Source organism: Rhinolophus sinicus, chromosome 16 (genome assembly GCF_057876585.1).
Source record: "Rhinolophus sinicus isolate RSI-liver-muscle chromosome 16, RSI-T2T, whole genome shotgun sequence".
Taxonomy (NCBI): domain Eukaryota; kingdom Metazoa; phylum Chordata; class Mammalia; order Chiroptera; family Rhinolophidae; genus Rhinolophus; species Rhinolophus sinicus.
In genome coordinates, this window is record NC_142516.1 from 21917653 (window position 1) to 21942620 (window position 24968).

The 24968-nt window shown below is 39.9% G+C and overlaps 1 protein-coding gene across 3 annotated transcripts in view; it reads left to right on the forward strand.

The window, feature by feature from the left end:
* Positions 1–24968, forward strand: part of ELP1 (elongator acetyltransferase complex subunit 1) — a 54942-nt gene that overhangs the window by 24384 nt on the left and 5590 nt on the right. For all 3 annotated transcript variants that reach the window (XM_019734212.3, XM_088793403.1, XM_088793402.1), the window contains 20 exons: positions 1700–1806; positions 2130–2233; positions 4243–4296; positions 4390–4495; positions 5358–5473; positions 5846–5919; positions 6666–6744; positions 6833–6912; positions 8110–8247; positions 8357–8442; positions 8725–8873; positions 10519–10642; positions 11782–11879; positions 13212–13413; positions 15865–15926; positions 20788–20850; positions 21232–21292; positions 22648–22761; positions 23277–23388; positions 24677–24804. In XM_019734212.3, coding sequence (XP_019589771.3) covers positions 1700–1806; positions 2130–2233; positions 4243–4296; positions 4390–4495; positions 5358–5473; positions 5846–5919; positions 6666–6744; positions 6833–6912; positions 8110–8247; positions 8357–8442; positions 8725–8873; positions 10519–10642; positions 11782–11879; positions 13212–13413; positions 15865–15926; positions 20788–20850; positions 21232–21292; positions 22648–22761; positions 23277–23388; positions 24677–24804 — 2057 coding nt within the window. The remainder of the gene's footprint in view (positions 1–1699; positions 1807–2129; positions 2234–4242; positions 4297–4389; positions 4496–5357; positions 5474–5845; positions 5920–6665; positions 6745–6832; positions 6913–8109; positions 8248–8356; positions 8443–8724; positions 8874–10518; positions 10643–11781; positions 11880–13211; positions 13414–15864; positions 15927–20787; positions 20851–21231; positions 21293–22647; positions 22762–23276; positions 23389–24676; positions 24805–24968) is intronic.

The window sequence follows — 24968 nt, forward strand, 5'->3', positions numbered from 1 at the left end:
GGACTTCAAAATGCTTCTGCTGGTCTCCTTTACATTGTTTGGCACTTGACTACATGTACTAGTCTCCTCTATTTGTCTTTACTAAAATTTCACTGCTCCCTGACCCTGAGTTTCATTTTGACTCCTGACAGCATCTTTGTCATTTAATAGGTTTTAGGTAATCAGTGCTGTTTGCTATAATGCAAGCCCAGTTGTGCAGTAGATACCATTGTCTGGACAGTAGTGCTTGGAAATCCTTAGGTTTCCAATGTCAAAACTTGGAACCTTAGGTATCACATTGATATTAATCTCCAGATTCATTTGTAATTAAAGATTGCTGGTTAGATTTAAATTCTGAAAACCCTTGTTGCAAAATTAGGAACCTTTTATTATTGGATACATAAAACATATTCTGATGTAGTCGTTAACTGCTAATTTTTGACTCATGATACTTCATATTTTTAAAAAGCTTTTTGTGAATGTATCTGGATGCAGAATATGTTCCAACTACATATCGGACTTAAAGTTAACCAGGGCCTTACTTTTGAAAAACAGAGCAATTTTCATTAGAAATGCCTAAATTATGCAAATATCTACTTCAAATTTGAAATTCTTTGTAGAAGAAAAAGCTAGATGTAGTTACCTCATTTGCTGTAAAGGAAATGGGAACTAATTTAAAATATACTTCTCTGCTATTTTGACTTCTGTTTCTCAAAATGGACTATTCTGTTCATATAAAAATAGCAATGTCTTTGAGGAATATAAAGTCCCTCAATCAGCTTATAGCTCTTAATAGCTCACATTTACTACAGCTTGTGCTTTGTAGAAGGCACTTCTTAGTGCTTTACCTGTATTAACTGCCTTATTTCTCACAGTAACTCTTTGAAGTATGTACTGTTAGACCCTCATTTTACAGCTGAGACAGCTAAGGCTCAGAGCCATTAAGTAACTTGCCTGAGTCACACAGGTGGAGCCAGGGTCCAATCCCAGCTTGTCTAGCTCCAGTCTATTCTGTTAATCTACTCACAGATAATTTATCCTCACAAAATTGGGGATATTTTGAGTATTTTGTAGATTGGTTAAAAACTCTTTGAATAAATGTTAGCATTGGCACCGTTTGTTTTCACCTCTACCTCTTCTACTTCCTTTAAGATGTGTCTATTCTCTGTTCATTGACTCAGAAAAAATATAATGGCAATAACAGGTTCCCCCCTTCCCATTAATGAGGACCCACAGATTTCCATACATGAATATGATAGTGATACAGATACTGAGTTTTCTCATTTTCCTGTAGATTCACTGCTTTATTTAGTGCAGTTTGTATTTTAAGAAGACAGAAATAATATTGGTACCATGCATATCTAATGAAGGCAATAAAGTGCAGTAACCTGCAATAAGTTATAATGAGTTGCTGCTAGAATAGGAACGGTGACTTCACAATATACACTCTTAGCTTGCTTGTATTGTGGAAAATTGTGTCACATGATAGGTAATTGCTTTACCTGGGCTTGCAATTGCAATACTTTATCCAGCTATCATTGCGTGTATGTGTGTGTGTGTGTATGTATTGATATATATGTATTTTTGTGTATGTTGTATTGCATTGGGCAGGGCAGCACCAAAGGGAAATTGCTAATTTTTCTGTTTTGCAAAATCAATGAAATGTCACTACTTTTGAGAAAAATGGTGTGTTCATACCCCTTCCTTTTATTTTTGTCAGTTCATCCATGACAGTAGATGGGGTCATAATCAGCGTATGTTGCAGTCCCAAGACCAAGTCAGTAGCATTGCAGCTGGCTGGTGGCCAGATACTTAAGTACCTTTGGGGTGAGTATGGAAGTGTTACGAAAGCGTGTTTATGACTTACATGGATGTTTAATTCTTGAGAACATGACTTATATCTTGTCTGTGCCACATTGATTGGTAGGTCTTTTAACTACCCGGGAAAACCCTAAGCTATAGCATGGAATTGACAGGTGTTTTCTACCTTTAGTTTCTCTTTTAATGAACTGAAGTACCCTTATTAGTTTCCAAAATATGTTTGGAAAGTGATTCAAGTTGCGTATTCAGTGTTTCAGGAAGTATTAATGTGACAGTTTTTTACAAAGAGCAGGTGAACTCTTTGTAAACCTCATCTGCCAATCTTGCAGAGTCACCCTCTCTGGCTGTGGAACCATGGAAGAACCCTGGTGGATTTCCTGTTCGATTTCCTCATCCATGCACACAGACCGAAGTGGCCATGATTGGAGGAGAGGTAAGTGAACACAGGATAGAAAAACTTACCACTTAGAGCACTGACCCAGGAACTGAGAGCATTAGGTAGAAAGAGTTTGGGGCTTTGGAGGTGGACCTGGGTCTCTACTAAATTTCAAGGCAACAGTGAGAAGTTACCCACTTTCCTGAGCCTCTTCGTGTATGAAATGGGGTTAAGAGATTGCCTGGCACGTAGTAGTTACTTGATTCCTTGTCTTGGAAGTACAAATTTAAAAATAGAAGAATGCAGTTAGCAGACTTTTATCCCCAGTTGTACAGAACATTCAAAGTTAGTTTTACTAAATACCTTTTGCAAACAACAGAAATGTAATCTTGACTACAGTATTTAGTAGGTTGTCATTCATCAACTATTAAAACGCCTATATTTGTGGTGAGTGGTAGGATAGTTGTTATAAAACAAAAGAGCTGTCTCATGCCTCGCTTCCGGACTTTAACATCTATCAATAGAGGTGTGATTATCCCCTCTGATGATAGGAAAATAAAGGAAATGAGCAGGGTGTGATGTTAGAGGGTAGTGAGTACTGAGGGCTAATTAGAGGGTGGTAGCTGTGAAGATGGGGAGACCTACTTAGGAGGTCAGGGAAAGCTCTGAGTGGTGGTGTGTGTAGTGAGATGTGAACAAAGCAAGCTCCATCCCTGAGAAAGGGAGAGTGTTCCAGGGGGAAGGAACTGTGCACACCTTGAGTTTGGAAAGAAAGAGCTCTGCTTATTCAAGGAACTGGGTGGAAGCAATGTGGCTGGGCCTTAGGGAGAGGCCACAGGAAAGGCTGTGGATTTATTTTTTAATGTAACAAAGATAGGAAAATTATTAATAATTTTTAATCAGCAGAGTCTGTGATCTGGTTCATGGTTTGAAAGGTTTTTCTGGCTGTCCAATGGAGAGTAGTTTGGAAAGGAACGAGAGTGGAAGTGGTTGTTGGTGTGGAGGCAGTGAGGGGCAGACTGGTGACACATGATGTACGATCAAAAAAATAATGGCGAATGTTTACAGTTTTTAAGCTGTATTACAGTGAAAAACACATTGCCATTAATCCCCCTCAAAATACTCCCCCCCTTGGTCCAGTTGGTTGGAGCGCAGGCTCTTAACCACAAGGTTGCCGGTTCAACTTCCGCAAGGGGTGGTGGGCTGCGCCTCTTGCCACTAACAATGGCAACTGGACCTGGAGCTGAGCTGTGCCCTCCACAACTAAGACTGAAAGGACTACAATTTGCCTTGGAAAAAGTCCTGGAAGTACACACTGTTCCCCAATAAAGTCCTGTTCCCCTTCCCCAATAAAATCTTTAAAAAAAAAAATACTCCCCCTTGTTTCGAACACACTTATCCCATCGTTCTTGCCACTTTCTGAAACAGTTCTGAAGTCCTCTTTCATGAGTGTCTTTAGTTGTGCTGTCGTGGCTGCCTCGATGTCCTGAATCATTTTGACTTTGGGGAAGAGCTAGAAGTCGCACGGTGCCAGATCCAGTGAATAAGGTGGATGAGGATACTCTAAAGTTTTTTTTTTGACAGAAATTGCTGTACCAGAAGCGATGTGTGACATGGAACATTGTCACGAGGGAGGATGATTTACAGCACACTTTAAAACACGCCTTCTCTCAAACGTAGCTCACACCCGACTGACTGTACTAACAATTTGAAATTTGTCACACACTGTTACTAAGGTTCCATGCACCACTTCCTGTATTGAAGATCCGTGTCTGGCAGGGATGGCCGAGTTGGATGGAACTCGGCAGCAGCATTCACCATATTTTGTGATCATACCTCGTATTTGAGATATATGGAGGAGATAGAAACGACAGGGCCTACGGATGGATTTGGTGGTATCATACTTCTTTTGGCACTGGGCCAACCACATCTTGCATAGCTATTTCAGTTCTGATTGCAGAGACTTAGATGTGAAATCACAGGTCAATAAAACTGTAGAATAGAAAAGTTAAGTTTAGCTAGTTTGGTTAGAATTGTTTGTGATTTCAGTTTTATTTTTTTTGCAGGAATGTGTCCTTGGTCTGACTGACAGGTGTCGCTTTTTCATCAATGACAATGAGGTATCACAGCTTGGTTTGGTGCTGGATTCTTTTCAGGGTTGGATCCAAGTAATAAAGCTAACTTTGCCCCTTGCCTCCCTTCCCTTCTTGTAGGTAGCTTCAAATATCACATCATTTGCAGTATATGATGAGTTTTTATTGTTGACAACCCATTCTCATACCTGCCAGTGTTTTTGCCTGAGGGATACTTCATTTAAAAGTAAGTTTTCAGTGTATAAAATAGAAAATAGGTTCTCTTCTAATGTCTTTTGTTCTTTGAAGCCCTGAGGACTTTTAAGTTCTTCACTGACTTTGGCTTTTTTATCATGGAGTCCTAGACTGGAGAAGACCTTTAAAGTTCATTTACTTAGACCCCAGTCTGAACTTCACATCTCAGTCAAGTCATTCTCCACCAGTTCGCAAAGACTTCCAGAGAAGGAAATCCTTCCTTAAACAGAATATCCAAAAGCTAAACAAAAAATTTTCAGGAAATCTTATTTTATAACTAATATTTCACTTTGAGTTACCATGTAGATACCAAACTGGCAATATGGTCTAACTTCTTTGTAATCTTCCTTTTCTCACTGTGGCCACCCTCCATTGTACAGCTGAAGGACTCTATTATCTTTTGGTTTGTAGGAAATGGGCTCCATTTTTTCTTCTATTCCACCCCCCCTGTCCTCCCCACCCCACTGTGTGTGTGTGTGTTTTCCTTATTACAAAAATGGCACTTATTTTCTTTGCTTCTCACTTGCAAACAGGGAACCATTCACTGATACGATTGTAGTGTTACTGATGGTGCTAAGAAATAGAGAAGCTGCCCAATCTTCCCCGTGTTGTCCACCATCAGTTGAGAAGTTGTGTGTGTGAATGTGCATGAGGGCTCTGTGAGAAAGGGCACGTTCTAGGGATGAGACTGTTTGTCAGAAAGGCACGTGGTCTTAAGGCTGAGTGGGAGAGCAAAGGAGCCTGGTTGTTAATTGCTGTCTTCTAGTTCAAATAATGTGCAGTTTTAGCTGTAGTTAATGGAGAGTGGCTTGTCATGAAAATGATTCTTAAGGCTGAGCCCTTGGTGTCTTTAGCATTACAGGCAGGTCTGAGCAGCAGTCCTGTGTCTAACGGGGAAACTCTGCGGAAGGTGGAGAGGGGCTCACGCATTGTCACTGTTGTGCCCCAGGACACAAAGCTTATATTACAGGTAAGCTGATTTTCCAGGCTGTGTTCCTGATTGTCAGTTGGCAGTCAGTACCACACCGAATTCTTGCAGATTGCATTGTAGACTCTCTTATCGTTTGTAACAGTTTATTACAAAGCCTTTCCTTGCTACGCTCTCTGTCAGCTTTATACAAAGGAGTGTTCATGCAGACTCTGCCCAGTAAGGCTAATAGGGAAGCTTTTCTGGAAAGTCAAAATAAGTATTGAGCACAACAAGATTCTGCTCAAACAAAGTGTGCTCATTTGACTGCGTTGTGGTAGTTCTCTAGGAAGTTAGGTCAAGTTATGTCTCCTGGGTATTTAAATGTTTTCTGTTTCATTGAAAATATTACTGTTTTGATTTCTTTGTTTTAAGATGCCACGGGGAAACATAGAAGTCGTTCATCATCGAGCCCTGGTTTTAGCTCAGGTTCGGAAGTGGCTAGACAAGTAAGTACCATGTATAGGACTAGTTAGTTTATTGTTATGACTTATGTGTGAAGACGGTAAGTGTTCTAGTAAAGTCTTGACAACTTAAAAGTCTGAAAACCTTCATTACAGATGTCCTCAATCATATTCTCAGAGGCTTTTTTTTCGCTTTGATTTTAATACCACATGGTGTAGTACACATTCCTAGCGGCAAGAATCATGAAGCTCATCATATAAACAGAGCTTCCTAGCCTAAGGGGATCTGAGGGGCCTTTAGATGGCTTATGAGCCCCGGGAAAATTGTGCACCAGGCCGTGTGTGTGTACTTATCCAGGCAGAAGGCCCAGAGCTTTCAGTGCATTGATTGGGGGGTGGGGGGGGGCCTGTGACCCAAAAGTGCCAGAGCCACAGTTGTGAAGTAAATGACCCATTGTCTGAATCTACATGGGGGAACTTTGTTTTAGAAAAGTTATTATTAACATTTTGTTAAAAGAAGAAAGTGGACCTAAGTGCCATGATGATTTTCTGTTGTATGTGGTGGAGTCCTCACCCCGCCCTGATGACTGAGTCATACCTTTTAAGAAGGTAAATGAATCTGGTACCTGATTTTTTTCATTTGGTGATTTCAGAATAGAAATTCAGTAGCAACTGCTTGGCATTTGGTCTATAATCTAACTATAACTGGTTTGTATTATAAAAATGAGCAGGGTCCAGGGAGTTTAGTTTTTGTGAAATGACTTTTCTGTCCATTCTCTATCTCTTCACAGACTTATGTTTAAAGAAGCATTTGAATGCATGAGAAAACTGAGAATTAATCTCAATCTGATTCATGACCACAATCCCAAGGTAACTTTCTAAATTTGCTTCACCCGAGCTTGCTTCAGACTTAAGCTAATGTGATTTGAACTGAAATGTTTTGTCCTTTTTTGGATAGGTGTTTCTTGAAAATGTGGAGACCTTCATAAGACAGATAGATTCTGTAAATCATATTAATTTGTTTTTCACAGAATTAAAGTAAGTATTTTGAATAATTCATGAGTATCGTATCTATAATTTTTTTCTTTTAGTTAAGGAAATCAAACACATAGATAGTTAGAGGAGAAAAATTACTGTTCAGTGTATTTTTTTTTCACTGTAACTCTTAGATGCCAGATGTACTGGATTTTTGCTCTTTTTCCTTTATAAAATGTCTATTTAAAACTAAGAATTTAAAGCATGAAGGTCAGAATTATTACTTGGCTTTATTTTTAGGTGTACATATTACAGTTATTTGTTTTTTCTTATGAGATTAAAATCAAATGGTGTGTTTTTCTGCAGTGACTTTTTTCCCAACTTTTTAATGAGAAATTTCAAACATACAGAAAAGTTGAGAGACTTGTCCAGGGAGCATCCTATACCTAGATTCTAGAGTTCCTGTTCGTATATTTGCTTTATCACTATCATCATTTTGTGCAGTCACCATTTCATCTATTTTTAAACAAATTTAAAGGTCATTAGAGACATCAGTCACCTTTCCTCTCAATATTTCACTTTGCATAGCATTAACTAGAGTACATTCTTTGTGTACAGGGTCCCCTCTGCAGGTCAGATTTATTTGTAGTGAAATGCACAGATCGATCAGTGTACCATCCAGTGAGTTTTGACAAACGTATACTTGTATGCAACCTGAACCCCTATCAAGATCGAAAACATTTCCTTCATCTCAGAAGGTTCCCCCACAGCCCTTCTTAGTCCGTGTTCACACCCTAGGCACCAGTTTTTTGAGTTTTTAGAACAGTTTTGCATATGCAAGAACTTTGTATAAATGGAATCATAGAGTATTTACTTTTCTGTGTAAACAAAGCTTCTTTCTCATATATTATCTTGAGATTTCATCCATTTTGCACACAACACTAGTTCATCTCATTTATCACTTAATGGTATGCCATTGTATAAATATACTGTAGTTTGTTTATTCATTCCCCTGGACTGTACCCCGTTTGGGACTATTTGAATAAAACATCTATGAATATTAGTATATGAGTATTTTGTGGACACGTTTCATTTCTCAGTAAGTTTCTCCGTTTTTCACCTCATGTGAATATTTTTAATTAAACGTTTCCAAAAGCCATTTTTATTTATTCTTTCATAAGCACTCTTGGGTTTATGTTAGTAGTTTGAGAGCTGTGACACATGTTCGGTTAATGGCCTTTAATACATACTTGTTCTTAGGGAAGAAGATGTTACCAAGACCATGTATCCTCCACCAGTTAGCAGCACTGTCCAGGTGTCCAGAGTTCCTGAGGGGAGAAAAGTAGATCTTATCTGCGATGCTATGAGAGCAGCCATGGAGAACATAAATCCTCATAAGTATGTGTGCCGGCGCTAGTTGACATCTTTTGAATAACAGAAGTGTAGAGTTGTCCCTACTTAGCTTGTTTATCCTTCTCATTCTGCTGTCCTTTACTCATTACCTCAGATACTGCTTGTCAATACTCACCTCTCACGTGAAGAAAACAACTCCAGAACTGGAAACTGTGCTGCAGAAGGTACACGAGCTTCAAGGTAGAGAGACCGTTCACAGAGAGTGTTTATTGGGGCCCTGACTGTCACCAGTCTTCTGGTCACACTGACCAGAACCAGTGCCATGTCACAGATTTAACGTGTGGCCTCTGGGTTCCCATTTTAAGACCTGTGTCATTTTTTTTTAATGTTCCTCCACAAAGCGTGTGCAAAAGAGTCAAAAGTACATACTTGTCAGGAACATTTGTTACTTTGTCATTTTGGCTATGTTGCTATGTGTGTGGGTTTTTCCTCCAAATGTTCTGTGTTCTGACACACTGACAGGAAATGCTCCGCTGGTTCCTGATGCCGTGAGTGCTGAAGAGGCCCTGCAGTATTTGCTGCTGTTGGTCGATGTGAATGAATTATATGATCATTCTCTCGGGACCTATGACTTTGATTTAGTCCTCATGGTAGCTGAGAAGTCACAGAAGGTACGTGATGTTGCTGCTGTGCCATGTTTTTGGTTCTTCTTTACGTCGTCATGGTAGTGTGAAACCCTGCTCTTGATAACGCAGCGTTTGGCCCCATGTTGGCCTGTGAGTACAGGCCTGGAGGCAGATCTGTGCATCTTGCTTCTAAGCCCCATTCTCTTTCATACTTCTGTGCTTGTCGAAGTGTTTTGGTAGCTAGGTTGAGCAGGTGAAATATAATGACTTGGTTGTTTTTAAGATGATAGGCATATGTGTGAATAAATTCTCTTCTAATCAAGGAAATAGAACAAATGATTCATAGTCCAGTTTAATTCTTTATCTTGTAGCTCTTTTCTCTGGTGGAAAGTGGGAATATGGAGAATAGAAAAGTTCAGGGCCTCTAGTCATAGCCTAGCATACTGCAGTCAAAAAGTTTGAGCACCACTGGTCTACATATTTTTATCTCTTTTTTTGTAGCCTGGTTTTAATCCCCTGTCATTCCTTTCCTTGTTCTTGCCAGAGTGATCTTTCCCAAAAGGAAAATTTGAGCCTTCGTTCCTCTGCTTAAAATCCTTCATGGGCTCCCCAGTGCCCCTAGGATAAAGTTCAGAAGCCCTAATATTGCTTAAAAACCCTCCCGTGAGCTGGTCTCTGTGTATCTCTCTATTCTCATCTCTTGACTTTACCCCTTTTACTCTGCTCATGGAGGAAAGGCAGTGCTTTTGTTGCCCCAACTGCCACTCTCAGCCTCCCCATTCACCTGGCTAATTCTCACTCATCTTGGTCAGAGTGTGCCAAGGTGGCATCTTCCCAGTCAACCATTCTTGCCTCCCTGCCCCTACCCAGCGCCTGGAGGACATGGCCCTGTGTGCTTCTGCTGTAGCCAGTGCCTACCCTGCATACCAGTGTATCTCCTCTGCTAGACTGAGTTCACTGATGCTGAGGTTTATGGTGTGCTCTTTGTACATGGTGGATTCTTACTCATGTTTGTTGAGTGTTTTGCTCAGTAGGTCTCCCCTGCATCACATGCATGAGCATTTGGTCGTTCACTCTCTTGGTGTTTTTCCTGTATTGTTCTTACGTGTATTCAGCCTGTCTGCCCCCTGAAATTGAAGTAAGAACGGAAAGCTGTGAACAGGAAGAACACAGCTTTCTTACGGGCATGGCACAGAGCTGGAGACAATCAGTGCCAGTGAAAACTTGTGGTCAGGGCCTCACAGTTCTGCGTCCAACTCAGTATAATTTGATTTTTGTTTTCACACTTGGTTTTTGCATATGGAGGCCATGAAATGTCATGGAAACAGCTCCAAGCTCAATGCCTTGCACTTTTAGGAGAAACTCGGATGTAGTTATCGATTGTCTTCTAGATTGGAACCTTGTTTTCCTTAATAACCTATGAAATAAGTGGCTATTGTGAGACTTAGGTAAAAGGTAGTCGTTATTCCTAATGTAAACTTAACACTCACATGTTAAAACATTTATATCAGATGTTGTATTATATGGATTGATTTTTATATATTAGATAATATATAATTAATGTATTAATATGGTGCATATTTTTTAAGTTGCATAGCTTTGGGCTTATTGCTATCATAATTTTTGTATTTTAATAAGCAAATATAATCACAAGCAATAAAGTTCTCTTGTTTATGATTTCTATTTTTAGGATCCCAAAGAATATCTTCCGTTTCTTAATACACTTAAGAAAATGGAAACTAATTATCAGCGATTCACCATAGACAAATACTTGAAACGGTATGAAAAAGCCATTGGCCACCTCAGCAAATGTGGTATGTGTGAGGATTAGTATGTTTATTTCTGCTTCAAATTTTCTTTGGAACTAGACAGGGTATAAATTAAAATACTTCCTTAGGAAAGACTGATTTGAATTTCCACTTCTGAAAACTTTAGGGCAGGAGTGTTCAAACTGCGGCCCGCGGGCCAACTGCGGTCCGCAATGCATTGTTAATTTGCCCACAGCAAATTCCAAAAATATATTTAGTTTACTTAAATAAACCGGGTGAGGCAATACGTACTTCACCTCAAGTGAGTGACCCGGCTGTTTGTGTATTTTACCGCATATGGCCCGTGGTGAAAAACGTTGAAAAAAGTTTGGACACCCGTGCTTTAGGGATTATGTGTCTGTGCCTTCTTTCCTCATGTGTTCTGAGAAGCTGAGGACAAAGCAAATTCCTTTTAAAGACCTGAAGGAGCTCCATGGCTAAGAAAATAGAGCAGATCTCTTTTGGGTTAAAAATGATCACGTCCTAAATTCACTTTAGTGTCTGGAAATCAAAATTGGTTGATAACTTGCTCTTCTCATGTGTTTGCAAACACCTGAGGGAAACCCGGCTTACCTGGAGTAGGATGCCCGCCGACAGTGCCCTGAAAAGCACAGTTTTAATCGTCAGAGATGGAGTGGACCAGGCACAGTGCCAGGGTCTGCTTCACCCCTGTGCCTGACCCGTGCTGGAGCCTCTGGCTTCAGCAGGTGTGATCGTTTCCTGAGGCTGAGGCGGGCACAGGAAGACTCACTTGGGGTGCTTGTTAAATATTCCGCTTCCAGCTTCCTGGGAGAAGCTGATTCAGTCGAGCTGGGTAGAATTCAGGCATGTGTATGTTTAATAAGCTCTCCAGGTGATTCTTATTACGGAGGTTGAGCAAACACTGGGCTGGATGATCATTTCTGAGGGGGAGTGTAAAAATTCCTTTTACGTAGAACTCGGATCCCAGTCAGTGTTTCTCAGCTCACAGTCTGCAGTGGTGCTCCTTAAAATTCAAATTTCTGGACTCCATTCTCTAGATCCTCTGATTATGCAGGTCTTAAAAGGTCCCTTGTGGATTTTGTTTGGGGACCATTTGGTATAAATGAAATCCTTTGTGCTTCCAAAATCCTAAGTTTGTGTGTGTATGAATCTTATTCCTGCAGGACCCGAGTACTTCCCAGAATTCTTAAACTTAATAAAAGATAAAAACTTATATAATGAAGCTCTGAAGTTATATCCACCAAACTCGCAGCAGTACAAGGTGTGTGGTGTGTGAAACGAGGCTCTCCTGATTTTGCTTTGTGCCGTGGTTGGAAAGGGGTGACGATCCTGAGCACGTAACACCGTCCTTGGTTTCAAGGTCCATCTTCAAATGAATTCTCCTCATCTTGAACTTCTTATCTGGGAGAATGGCCCTGACCTGTTCCTTTTCTGAAGAACTTGGCCAGGCCAGAAACCTAGGCATGGTCCCAGGTTCCTCGTGGGGAATACCACGGCAGTGTCCACACAGGCCGCCCTGCCTCCGTCCCCACCCCCCACCCTCCCACCCCCCGCAGACCAGTCTCACTGCTACATAACTGATCTTCCTGAAAAGTACAGGTGTTTCTCATTTATTTTAGGGTAAAAGGAGAACATGTAGTTTGTTTAAACAAGTATCTGTTTAGCTTTTCTTATATGCCAGATACTTTGCTTATAAGCTAAATGTGTTATATGATTCTCATAAATATCCAGTAGGTGGTGTGCACATTTACAAATGAGGAAACAACTTGCTTCAGGACCTGGGGCTCTGATGTGGCCTACCTGGGATATGGAGCCCGTGCTATTAACCGCTGATCACTGTGCAATCATCACCACCATTTTCAGTTTGTCTGCGGAGTGCAGACATCTTTCTGTGATCTGGCCCCTGAGTGCTGCTTTAGCATCAGCTGCCTTTGCCAGCCCTTCGCCTTCCCCTTCCGTTAGCCCCACTTGTCCTTCCAAACTCTCAGATCTCCTCTGTTGCTGCATGAGGTTCCAAACGCTGAGCTCCCTGGGTACCCTGTTCTTACGTTGGTGGTGGCATTTATCAGACTGCTGGTTTTGATTTGTCTCTCCCACCAGGCAGCGGGTTCCCTAAGGGCAGGGGCTCCGTGTTGTGTTCCTTTCTGTGTGCCTGCCTAACCCTGAGCCTGGGGAATAGAGAATGTGGCTAGTGGCTGCCTCTCTGCTCTTGTTTTTGTTGTCTGTTCCTCTTTCCTGTGCTCTCTCTGTCAGTCATACCGACTTCTTGCTATTCCTGTCTGGATTCCATACATATTCCTGTTGGAGGGCCATGGTCCCTTCTGCGCTTGGCCTGGAACACTGTCCCTCACTCCTCACATGGCTTCTCCCCACAGCCCTCTGAAATAGCACTCCCGTCGCTCTCTTTGCCTTTACCGCTGTTACCATTACTTCATAGCCCATGTCATGTTTATAAGTCCACGCTCTCCAGCACAAGAGCAGGAACTCGGTGGTGGTTCTTGCTACCCTTTGGTCTTTTGTTTTTGTTTTTTGCTTGAGACTTCAAAAACGATGTCACCCTTCCTCACTGACCCTTCATCTCCTCTTGTCACAGGACATCAGCACTGCTTATGGGGAACACCTGATTCAGGAGCAGCAATACGAGCCAGGGGGGCTTGTGTTTGCCCGCTGTGGTGCCCACCAGGAAGCTCTTGATGCCTTTCTGGCTTGTGGCAACTGGCAACAAGCTCTCTGTGTGGCAGCCCAGCTCCACTTGAGCAGAGACCAGCTGGCTGGCCTCGGCAGAACCCTGGCAGGTAAACGCTGTCATTTAGACTCTCCAAGATGAGAACGCCAAAAGTTCTTTGTTTCTTTTTTTAATTTTATTTGGCAATTTTGTACATAGATCTAGGGCAGCATACCTTGAGGTATTCTCATACTCACTGATAAAAATTAATTTGGAATGTTTTACTAACTAGAGCAACAGGACTCCCAAAATGCATTGGGTCATAGAGCAGTTTATTTCTCATGTGAGGACTGACAAGTCCCTCCGTCGTGTGGCTCTGCCGTCTCTTGGGCAGATCGCTGCAGCTGGATTAATCTCCACATCTGCACGCCCTTCCTTGGGAAGGGGGAGAAGCCATAGTCAAGGAAGAACACTTACCATAAAATTGGAAATAACCTAGAAGTTACACTAGCACTTCTTCTCCATCTCATTCACCAAAACTTACATTACGTGGTCACACCTAGTACAGTGTAACCGAATGGCCATGTGCCCTATAAGAAGGTAAAGGTGAATTTCGGGGTGAGGCCATTCAGGTATAGACAATAGGTCATTGGAAACCATAATAGCAATTTTCAGAAATGAGGTAAGAGGCCAAATGTATAAGCATTTGCAGTTTGAAAGCAAAGGCAGTTCAGGTGTTTCAAGGTCTAAGAATCGCCTAGACCAGGCGCAAGGCTGTAGGAGTCTGATTCTTAGCGTGGAAGAGACGTTGAGTACTGCCTGTGAGAGGACAGGAGTAGGGGGTCTGGCCCTCAGCTGCGTAGGGTAGGTGTGTGACTGGTGTATTTTCCCTTTACTCTTTCAACAGTCTTATAAATATTATTTATTATTTCTTTATTATTATTTCCAAGGGGAAAAAGTAATCCTGAAAAAAATTCCAAATTATATCCTGTTAAATGTATGTAAGCATCCTCCTTAGTTATTTGCATTATTCTTCTTTTCTTGGGGTTATAAAAATGTGTAAGATTACCACTTTTCTTTGTCTGGAGTTTTCTGCTAATTAGATCTGTAGGATCTTCGATAAGCCCTCTTCAATTTCCAAGCTGAACATTTTACAAGTTTGAGAATTTTTTAATTTTAGGCCTTTTAGTTATTCATCCTGGCTTCGTTGCTACTTCTCACTTAGAAACTTATGTTACTGGTAATTTATACCTTCTAGCTGTGATCTTACATTCGTTGCAACTCTTAGCTTGCTCTTTGCCATGCCTTATGATGGAGTACACCTAGTTCTCCCAGACATTTAGCAAAAATTGGTGGGGAAGGCAGTGCTCAACAAGTTTTGAGAAAAGTTGCATGGTAGTTACGTCATGGGCATATTAACTTAGTTAATTTACATAAGCCGGCAAAAGAAAGAAAAGATAGCTATTTAAATAGTGGCGGTGCCTGTACCTATTTTGTCAGTGACAATGTGGCGTGGAGATGGGAGACATGAACCTGCCAGCCCTTTCGTCAGCCTCCGGTTCTTTGTGCCTCTCCTAGTGTGATTACACTGGGCTGACTGTGATTCTAGGGTCTTAGACACTGCATGACCCCAAACATAAGCCAGCTACCGCCGGCTAGTGCTCAACCAAAGAAACAGCGGTCTCTTCCTATTACTCTTGTTTCCCTGAAAATAAGACCTACCCCGAAAATAAGCCCCAGTTAAGACTGTCGCATTTAGTACATTATGATGGTGTTCCGGAAGAAGATGACATGACTGTATTTGAATAAATGTAGATTGTTGTACACGAAAAAATAAGACACCCCTGAAAATACTCCCTAATGCATCTTTTGGAGCAAAAATTGGTATAAGACCGGTCTTATTTTCGGGAAAACATGGTAGAGGAAAAAATAGATCAGTGAGAGGTGCTAGGTCTGTTGCCCACATGCATCCCTTTGTAAGCATTTTTTCATGGCGAATTTTGGCATGCATGATTTTCGCATCCAGTACTAAATTTAGATTGTAACTGCCATTCAAGGTAGAACGCCGTGGTATTCTCTTTCCCTCAACGAAATTCACAAAGTACATAGTTTGATACATAATAAAGGCATATTAATAAAATACCACCAGAATAATCTGTTTAACTTTGTTTTACCCAGTGCTTCCCAAACTTACTTGATTTGAGAATGGTTACTTTGGTACTGCCTTTCAGTTGCCTTTGGAACAGTCTTAGCACTTTGGAAAATGCGGTTTTAAAGCAGTTTGATTTGAATGTGTACTCTGTGGAGCTCAATCTCCAATTTGTAGGAGACTGTTTTGATTTAAATATTACTGTGTTTCCCTGAAAATAAGACCGGGTCTTATATTAATTTTTGCTCCAAAGGACGTATTAGGGTTTATGTTCAGGGGATGTCATCCTGAAAAATCATGCTGGGGCTTATTTTCCGGTTAGGTCTTGTTTTTGGGGACACACGGTACTACCAAAAACCATTTCAACTTGAGTTTTGGTAATACTGTTGATAGCAAGCCAAATATGGTCAAATGCTTATGTTATCTTTGCAGGAAAGCTAGCTGAGCAGAGGAAGTACAGTGACGCGGCCACAGTTTTGGAACAGTACGCCCAGGTAAACTCGGTTCCTCCCTTTTAAAACTCCCCGTTAACAAGCAAGGACTTTCTAGTTGTACCTCATGGATTATGAAAATTAGAGGAACTGTGGGTAGTTAGAAAGTCCAGGGATAGTTTGCCCTGCAGCTCTTCCATTTTGCTGGCTTGACTTGGAAATCTAAATTCAGTATCTGTCTATGTAATTAGAAGTTCTGTGAAGCACAATACCAAAGCACTCTACTGTAACATGCCCTAGTGGTTTGGCCCTGGTAGAAAGTACTAAATTAAATCTCAAGGAAGTTGTACTTTTTATGTTAACTTGCCAAAGTAGAAACAGTGAGACAAGACCATTCTAAAACACGGTATTGAACTTTAGCCACTTGTTCGGCTTTTACTTTTATTCTTTCTGTTGGAAATATCTTTTATCTCAGGTAGCTTGATGGGTTCTAATTTTTTAGCAGATTATGAAGATAAGTAGTTATGCTCGCTTTTGATAAAATTACAGGATTTAAACCTGCGCTGACACTGGCCCCAGACTAACAGGGCACACGTTTGACACCAGGGATCACTGCCCTCTAGAGTTTGGGCCTTTGATGAGAGTGTTTTTACAGTTGTTATGAGTGGGCACATTTTGCATCACATAACTGTGCTTTTAAAATCCTTCAGTGTCTTTCATGTAATAGGGTAAGTGAAAAGATAACTAAAATTTGATATCATTAAATCTTGGAAAGAAAATATGTTGGATGACTGGCTGAAAACATCAGTGAATAAAATATGCATAATGCAGCAGGAAAAGAGGAAGACCAAATAAGAGATGGATTGACTCCATAAAGGAAGCCATAGGCGTGAGTCTAGGAGCTGAGCAGGGCTGTTGAGGACAGGGCATTGTGGATGTCACTCATTCGTAGGGTTTCCAGGATGGAGCCAAATCATTAGCATGTAACAACAGAGTAAAGAGGTTGGAGTAGAAAGATATACCATCTAAGATGGTTAATTAAATGGATAAGATGCCACCATCTTTTTATAAATGAAGATTAATTCATACATATTTGATTTACGTATTTATAATTATATGTATTTAATTGGAGTATACTTTACATACAATAAAATTTATCAATTTTAAATCAACAGTTAGATGAGTTTTGACAAATGTTTACAGTTGTGTAACCATTAGAAGCATGATACATTTCTGTCACTCCCGAAAGTTCCCTAGCTCCCCTTTTGCAACCCACCTTCTCCCTCCACCCCCAGCCCCTGTCAACCACTGATCTGCTTTCTGTCATTACGGTTTGGCTTTTTCTAGAATTTCATATAAATGGAACCATCTGGCATGTGGTCTTTTTAGTCTGGCTTCTTTCGCTCACATAACGCTTTTCATTTTTAACATTTTTGATTCTTTTTTAAAATTTCTATCTTTCTGCTTACATTACCCTTGCATTTCGTCTACTTATTTCGTTAGAGCCATTAGCATATTAATGGTATTTACTTAAATTCTCGGCCTTATAATTCCAACATCCCTGCCACATCTGAGTCTGATTCTGCTGCTTGCTCTCGCTCTTCAAACTGTTTTGTATTTTCTGTACACCTTAGAGTTCTTTGTTCACAGCCTGATGTGATAGAGTGTGAGTAAATTTCAGTGACTAGGCCTTTAGTGATGTGGTTAAGAGTTGGAGGAAGAGAAGCTTGCTATAGTCCTGTGATTGGGTCTCAGTCTTCAGTGAGCCTGTGCCCCTGGGCTGGGGGCTTCATCAGTGCTTCTGCTTTTTCACCCCTTATGTGGGACAGTAAGGCTAGGGGGATCTGGGGGTGGGTGTTTCCCTTCCTCTACATAAGTTAGGCTTAGTAAAACTCACTTTGGTTAGGCTCTGGCAAAATAGTTTCCTTTGAGAGCAGGCCTAGTTAAGAATAGCGTGTTCTGGATATATTTTAAAATGGCTACTTTCCCCCTCCCCTTGTTAGAAACAAGATTTTTCCTCTGATAGTCATTGTGAGAACCTGGTAGGGCTCCTGGGGGTAAAAACTCACAAACGTGTAGGAGCCTTCCTAAGTCCGGGCCCCCACAGAGCTTTTAACTTTTAAGCTTACCCAGAGTGAGTCTGATCCACAGAAAGCCTCCAACTATTTGTCCATTACAATTTAGATTTTTCCTATCCCCACTGCTAATTCTGGTAGAGATTTCTGTTTGTGACACCATCACCACCATCCATCTCCAGAACTGTTTTTCATCTTGCAAAACTGAAACTCTAAATCCAGTAAATAATAACTCCCCCTGCCTCGGGCAACCAACTACTTCCTGTGTCTATGAATCTGACTAAGTATCTCATATAAGTAGAACCTTGCGGTATTTGCTTTGCCCTTTTATATCTGGCTTATTTCACTTAGCATGTTTTCAAGGCTCATCCAAGTTGTAGTATGTAACAGCTTTTTGTTCCAACTAGTTCTCTGTATCCCCTTATCTGTGTCTCCATTTTGGGGACTGCTGTTTGTCCTGTGACCTCAGTTCTCTGATGGTCTAAGAAGAGTTGTTGATTTTGAGTTTGTTCAGCATTTTACTTGTTAGTACGGAATAACAACTTCCAAGTTCCTTATATGCTGAACTAAAAATTGGAAGTCATATAATGCTTTAGAAATTTATCCATATTATAGCATGTATCAATTCATTCCTTTTTATTTTGTTGAGTAGTATTCCATTGTATGAATATGTTACAGATAATCAAAAAATGAAAAGTAAGTGTTGGCAAGAATGTGGAGAAATAGGAATCCTTGTACCTTGGATTCCTTGGAAAAGAGTTTGGTGGTTCCTGAAAAAGTAAAACATAATCATATGACCCAGCAGTTTCACTCCTAAGTGTATATGAAGAGAAGTGGGAATATATGTCCACAAAGAAACTTATATACAAATGTTTATAGCAGCATTATTTATAATACCCAAAAGATGGAAACGGTGCAAATGTCCATTAATGACAGGTGAATGGATAAATTGTGAGATACACACAGAGGAATATTCAGCCATTAAAAGGAACAAAAAACTGTTACATGCTACAACTTGGATGAGTCTTGAAAACATGCTAAATGAAATAAGCCAAATATAAAAGGGCAAATATTGTATGGTTCTACTTATATGCAATACCTAGGGTAGTCAGATTCATAGAGACAGGAAGTAGAGTGGTGGTTGCCAGAGGCATGGGGAGTTATTATTTACTGGATCTAGAACGTTTAGTTTTGCAAGTCAAAAAAAAGTTATAGAGATGGATGATGGTGATGGTTTCACAACATTGTGAATTTACTTAATGCCACTGAACTGTACACTAAAAAATAGTTAAAATAGTAAATCTTGTGCTATGTATTTTGCAATAATTAAAAAATAAATTAAGGGTGGGGGGAAAGGAACAAAGAACTGACACAAGCTGCAACTCGGATGAATCTTGAAAATATGCTAAATGAAAGAAGCCAGACACAAAGGTCACCTAGTGTATGGTTCCTTTCATGTGATATCTGGACTAGACAAATCTAGAGAGACAGAAAGCAGATTAGAAGTTACTAGGAATGAGGGAAATGAGAAATCGGGAGGGATTACTTAATGGGTATGGAGTGTTTTTATGAGGTGATAAAAATATTTTTGTGGTTATACAACATTGTAAATAATATCAAATTGTACACTTTAAAATGATTACTTGTATGTTATATGATTTTCACCTCAGTGCAACACACACACACACACACACACACTTGTAGATCAAACAACACACATCCTATTGTGTCCCTGTTTGGATCTGTTAGTATGGTATATGCAAAATGATCCATTGGGGTCTTGGAAAAAAATTTTTATTTTTATTTAATCTTTTAAGTTAAAACTTATTCAAAGTAGTATGTATGTATTATAGTATTTAACATGCTGAAAACAAACACAAGAAAATAAAAACACCTTATTCCTACCACTCAAATTGCTATTATTAGCACCTCATATTTCTTTCTAGAGCGAACTTTCTCAACACATGTATTTTTACCCAAAATGAAGTTACATTGTTTGTGCTGTTTGTAAATTTGCTTCGTTTGATTATGATCTTCATCTTTTCATGTTAACACATTTTAATTTATCTAATACTTACAATTCAAGTTCCTTCAATGGTTCCAAAACTGTTTACAGTATATTAAGCCAAATCACGTATCAATCTAGGGCTGTGTATTGTATTTTGTATCATATGTCTTTTAAATCTCTTTTAATCTAATGTATACCCCTCGGCCCCCTTTTTATGACAGTGACTACTTGAGGAAACCCAGCCTTACATATTTCATCTTCTAAAATGTATTTTATTTTATGTGCTTTATAAGTGCATTAAGTAATTATATATTGGGGTATATGATCAAAAGTTTTTACTGGTAAGGGTATAAGCATCCAAAACTTTTGAAGACTTATCAGGTAGTTTATTGCATTCATTGTTCAGTTTTATGTAGGTTTGAAGTTTTTCGAAATAAAAAGTTGGAGAAACAAATAAACATTAAAAGAGCAAAAGAAAAGTTTAGAAGATTACTATTCTAGTCTACCACTTTTTCAAGTATAGACTTGTTAGTTCAAAAGCTCACCTAAACCTGGTAATCAAACCTGGTGGTGAAGTTGGGGAAGTGGGCATTTTTAACAGATCTCACTGGTGGTTTTGATGCTCAGGGATATAAGGAGATGACACTTACCATGTATTTTTTTATTATATCCAGAGTCTATATCTCTCCTTGGTCTTTTGGATCAATATTTATTGAGCATATACTCTAGGCCAGGCTGGATGCTAGGAAAAGGGACCGCAGGGGATAGGTGGAAAGGCAGGTAGAGGCACCTGACATTCTTCTTCATTAACCTGTTATTTTCCTTGGTGTTCCTTTGTCAGGATTATGAAGAAGCTTTGCTCTTGCTGTTAGAAGGAGCCGAATGGGAAGAAGCTCTGAGACTGGTAAGAGAACTTTAAAACTCCTGCCAGTGTCAGGTGCTAAGCAGAGCGAGAGTGCAGGGGAGTCAGTCAGCTGGAGTCCCTTGTCTTCTGAGGCCAATGAAATGAAGTAGTTCAGGCTCCCAGTCTAAGGATAACCTGGGTTTTTGAAACTGTTTAAAAAATTTATTCTTGATGTTTGGAATTAGTCGGTCCTCTAAATGTGCAATATTACTGTTTTCTGCTGAAATGAGTTGAATTTCCATTGGCTACCTTGTAGGTTTGCTCCTCTGAAAAATATCCTGTCACTTCTGAAAGTGATCCACTTCTTTCCAAGTATCGTAGTTCTCCAGGGACTTGAAGTTTTCCTGCCTAAACTTACAGTATTTGTATTTTTCCTTTTAGGTATACAAATATAACAGACTGGATATTATAGAGACCAACGTAAAGCCTTCCATTTTAGAAGGTGAGGACTACGTTTTAGATAAAATTCCTCATTTGGAAGTAGAGACATGGGAAGGGGAGAGATGGGAGAGTGTTCCCTGTTATTACATCCTTTGCTCATGTGTTAGATGGAGTCAATCAAAATTCTCTGCTGGGTGTAAGATTTAATTCTGACCAGGGTTTTAAAATACGGTACACTGATAAATGGTAGCACAGAAAATATTTGAATTTTTAAAACCTGCAATAAGATATGGTTAAGAATGTTTGTATTTGGAAATAGTTGGTAACCTTGAAAGGAACTATATATTAGATAATAGTATTGTATCAATGCTGAATTTCCTCATTTTAATCATTATATTGTAGTTGTTATTAGATAGCATGCTATTCTTAGAGATGCTGAAGTATTAAGGGGGGAAGGATCACATCTCAATCCCACAAAAATGATAGAGAGTAAAGAGAGAGAGAAAAACAGAGGAAGCCAAAAATACGGCAAAACGTTAACTGGTAAATCTAAGTGAAGAGTTTATATATGTACATTGAACTATTGGAACCTCTAGGTAGGTTTGAAATTTTAGAAAATAAGTGAAAAAAGAAGCTTTGCAAATGAAGTTGGTGGTTCTTAGAGAACAGATGAGTAGTGTCAGTTCTAGAATACGCTGGTGTTCACTGTGACCCCTTACAAGTGAAGTGTAACAGGACGTCAGTTTGACTTCTAGAAATCTTTAGGAGCGGGTTGGTTTTCAGCTCTGCCTTTTTTTTAGCACAGTCTCCCCTGTAGGTAATGTCTGGCCTTTCTGATATTAACACGTAGTCACATTCTTCCCCTGCCTGCGTCTTACTCCCGTATCTTAATGAAAACTATGGGAGAGTTCTTTTTGTATCGTTCACTTTAAGTACCTCTAACTGGATACTGAAAGCATCCTTCCTGGCCCTGCAATAGCCCATTAGCCAATTCTTACTTGGAATTCTCTGCTACTGAGAACCTAGAAAAATGCTGACAGTTCATCTGCATAAGTTTAATACCTATATTTAGGGAGCACTTCAGTGACTTGCCTCCTGTTTTTATTAACAGCTTCCAGTGTACTCTTTTTACTTGTCAGTCCTATTTTGAGTTAGGTATCGAATCTTTGTTCAGGTGATTTTGTAAGTTGAGTGTTACAGAGTATTCTAGGATGTTGTTGATAAATTCTAAGATCTGGAATCTCAATCTCTAGTTTATTCTCCTAAAATGATGTAGGTTAATACTCGTTAGGAAAAATCTTGCTTGGAAAACCTAGTAACCTATTTGTTAAATTCCAGCTCCCTCACTCTTCCTGCTCTAGTTTTCTCTCCTTGCTTAAACATTATGCTGAAATTGTTTTCCATCTGCACCCCCAGCTCAGAAAAATTATATGGCGTTTCTCGACTCTCAGAGAGCTACATTCAGTCGCCATAAGAAACGTTTATTGGTGGTTCGAGAGCTCAAGGAGCAGGCCCAGCAGGTGCATCTGGGTGAGTGTTGCGTGAAGACCGGCGATGCTGGGCTGGGGGCGGGACGGATGGCAGCATCACACTTTGTCTTAGCTGTTCATCGTGCCTCCTGCAGTGTGAGTGCTGTGTCATGGGGATGTCTCAGGCCTTGGTAAAGCCCTTAGAGGCTGTGTATATGTCTGTGTATCGGGAGGGCTTGGGAGCAGGACCAAGCCCTAATGGGAAGAGTTCTGCCAAACTTCCTCCCAGCCAACCAGAATGACTGACTTCTATGTTTTATAAAATGAGTCTCCCTGTATCCAAAAGTTGCTTTGCTTCAAAAAAACAAAAAAAGAAAGAAAAGACAAAAGAGGTTTGGTACTGGTGTGCAGTAATAACTGTATTTAATATGATCTCGTTTCATTTTGAGGTCAACTTTGTAATAATTTTCACCCATCCTTAGGTATGCCCTGGTTAACTAGAATCTACTTACCCCACTGAAGGTAAACCCACTCTAGCTGGGAGTTTTTATTTTGTATCTGGTTCTTCTTTTCTAGATGATGAGGTGCCCCACGGTCAAGAGTCAGACCTCTTCTCTGAAACTAGCAGTGTCATGAGTGGCAGTGACATGAGTGGCAGATATTCCCATAGTAACTCCAGGATCTCAGCGTATGTATCGTGTTAATGCAGCACACTGACCATGCCCGGGGTAAATGGAGAAAGTACAAGGAAATAGGTCAGTTTTCCACCAGGACAGGGAGGCAGGAGCCAGAGGGGTCTTCGAGGCCATATGGAAGTTGTGCAAGGACTTTGCCAGCATATCTAAGAGATTAGCCTTGGTGTTGAAATGTTTTCTGCTACAGTTTCATGGCCTGTGTGTTTACCCAGTGCCCACGCGGACCTTACACTGGGTACTCCATTTATAAAACATCTGATATCATTCATTTAACGAATATTAAGTGACTATAACAGGCACTGAAAAAATAAAAAGATTATAAAGGAAAAAGACTTCATGTTTCAATTCAAAATCAGGATTGGATTAGGTAAATATAAGTTATCACACTTTTACTCTGTAGCAATTTGTCAAGTATTTATTAAATATCTTATGCTCAGTTGTAGTGGATGTTACCAAAATCTTTTAAGGAGACGTAAGTTACAAGAGCTATAGCCTTACTTGGGAGACAGAACAATGCAAGATTATATATTTAAACTGGATTGCGCTTTAGGAATTCAGAATGCAGATCTGTGGGGATGTGGGGGGCAATTAGAAACTGTAAGAAAGACAGCTAGAACTGGGCTTTTAACACGTTGTGTACAGATCACGAGAATCTTCACGAAGGATTTAAACCCCGCCGTATGCAACGTGTTAACACTTAAGAGGTGGGGTGAGAGAGTCCCAAATAAAACAAATGTCATATTAAGGACCTCCGAGGCAGTAAAGAATATGGGATTCATTTATATATATGCTTTTTAGTCATATTCCAATCTGGTGTGTCTGTATCTTATTTAAATTTTATTTTGTTGCCTTTGAATTTGTTTTTCATTACAAAATTCAAGTTAGATGTCGTTCTATTCATTCTTGTAGCTCTTATTAGCAGATGTAACCTCATTTTGCTCTGTATTTTAATTAAAATGGCAAGGCCAGACATCACTTTTTAGAGTTTTCCTTATTGCTTTCTGCCTATAAGACTTGCTTCTCACAATTTTATTTTTTGTATCACTTTAACACCTCGTCACCGTTTCCCTCAAATACAGATGCCGTCTGTCAATGCTCTGGTTTCTCAGAAAGTTGATGGCCAACAGATACATTCATTTTTGTTTTGTTTTTTTCAATTAAAGTTTATTGGGGTGATAGTTGTTAGTAAAGTTACATAGATTTCAGGTGTACAATTCTGTAATTTTCAGTATGTTCAGCACAGAAAAATCTCTTTTTAAACATCTCTCTAATTTCTAACAGGCGATCATCTAAGAATCGCCGCAAAGCTGAGCGGAAGAAGCACAGCCTCAAAGAAGGGCATCCCCTGGAGAACCTGGCCCTTTTGGAGGCATTGAGTGAACTGGTACAGGGCACTGAAAAGTTGAAAGGTATGTGCTCAATACTGATAGACGATTCTTGTCCACAGAACAGTGGACAGCACAGACAGACAGAGTTCTGTAGATAATTAAGATACAATTTTCCCAGCTTGAAGATAGATGAAAACTGTTAGCTGGAAGCATCATTTCAGGGCACATTCCTGAAACACACCTTC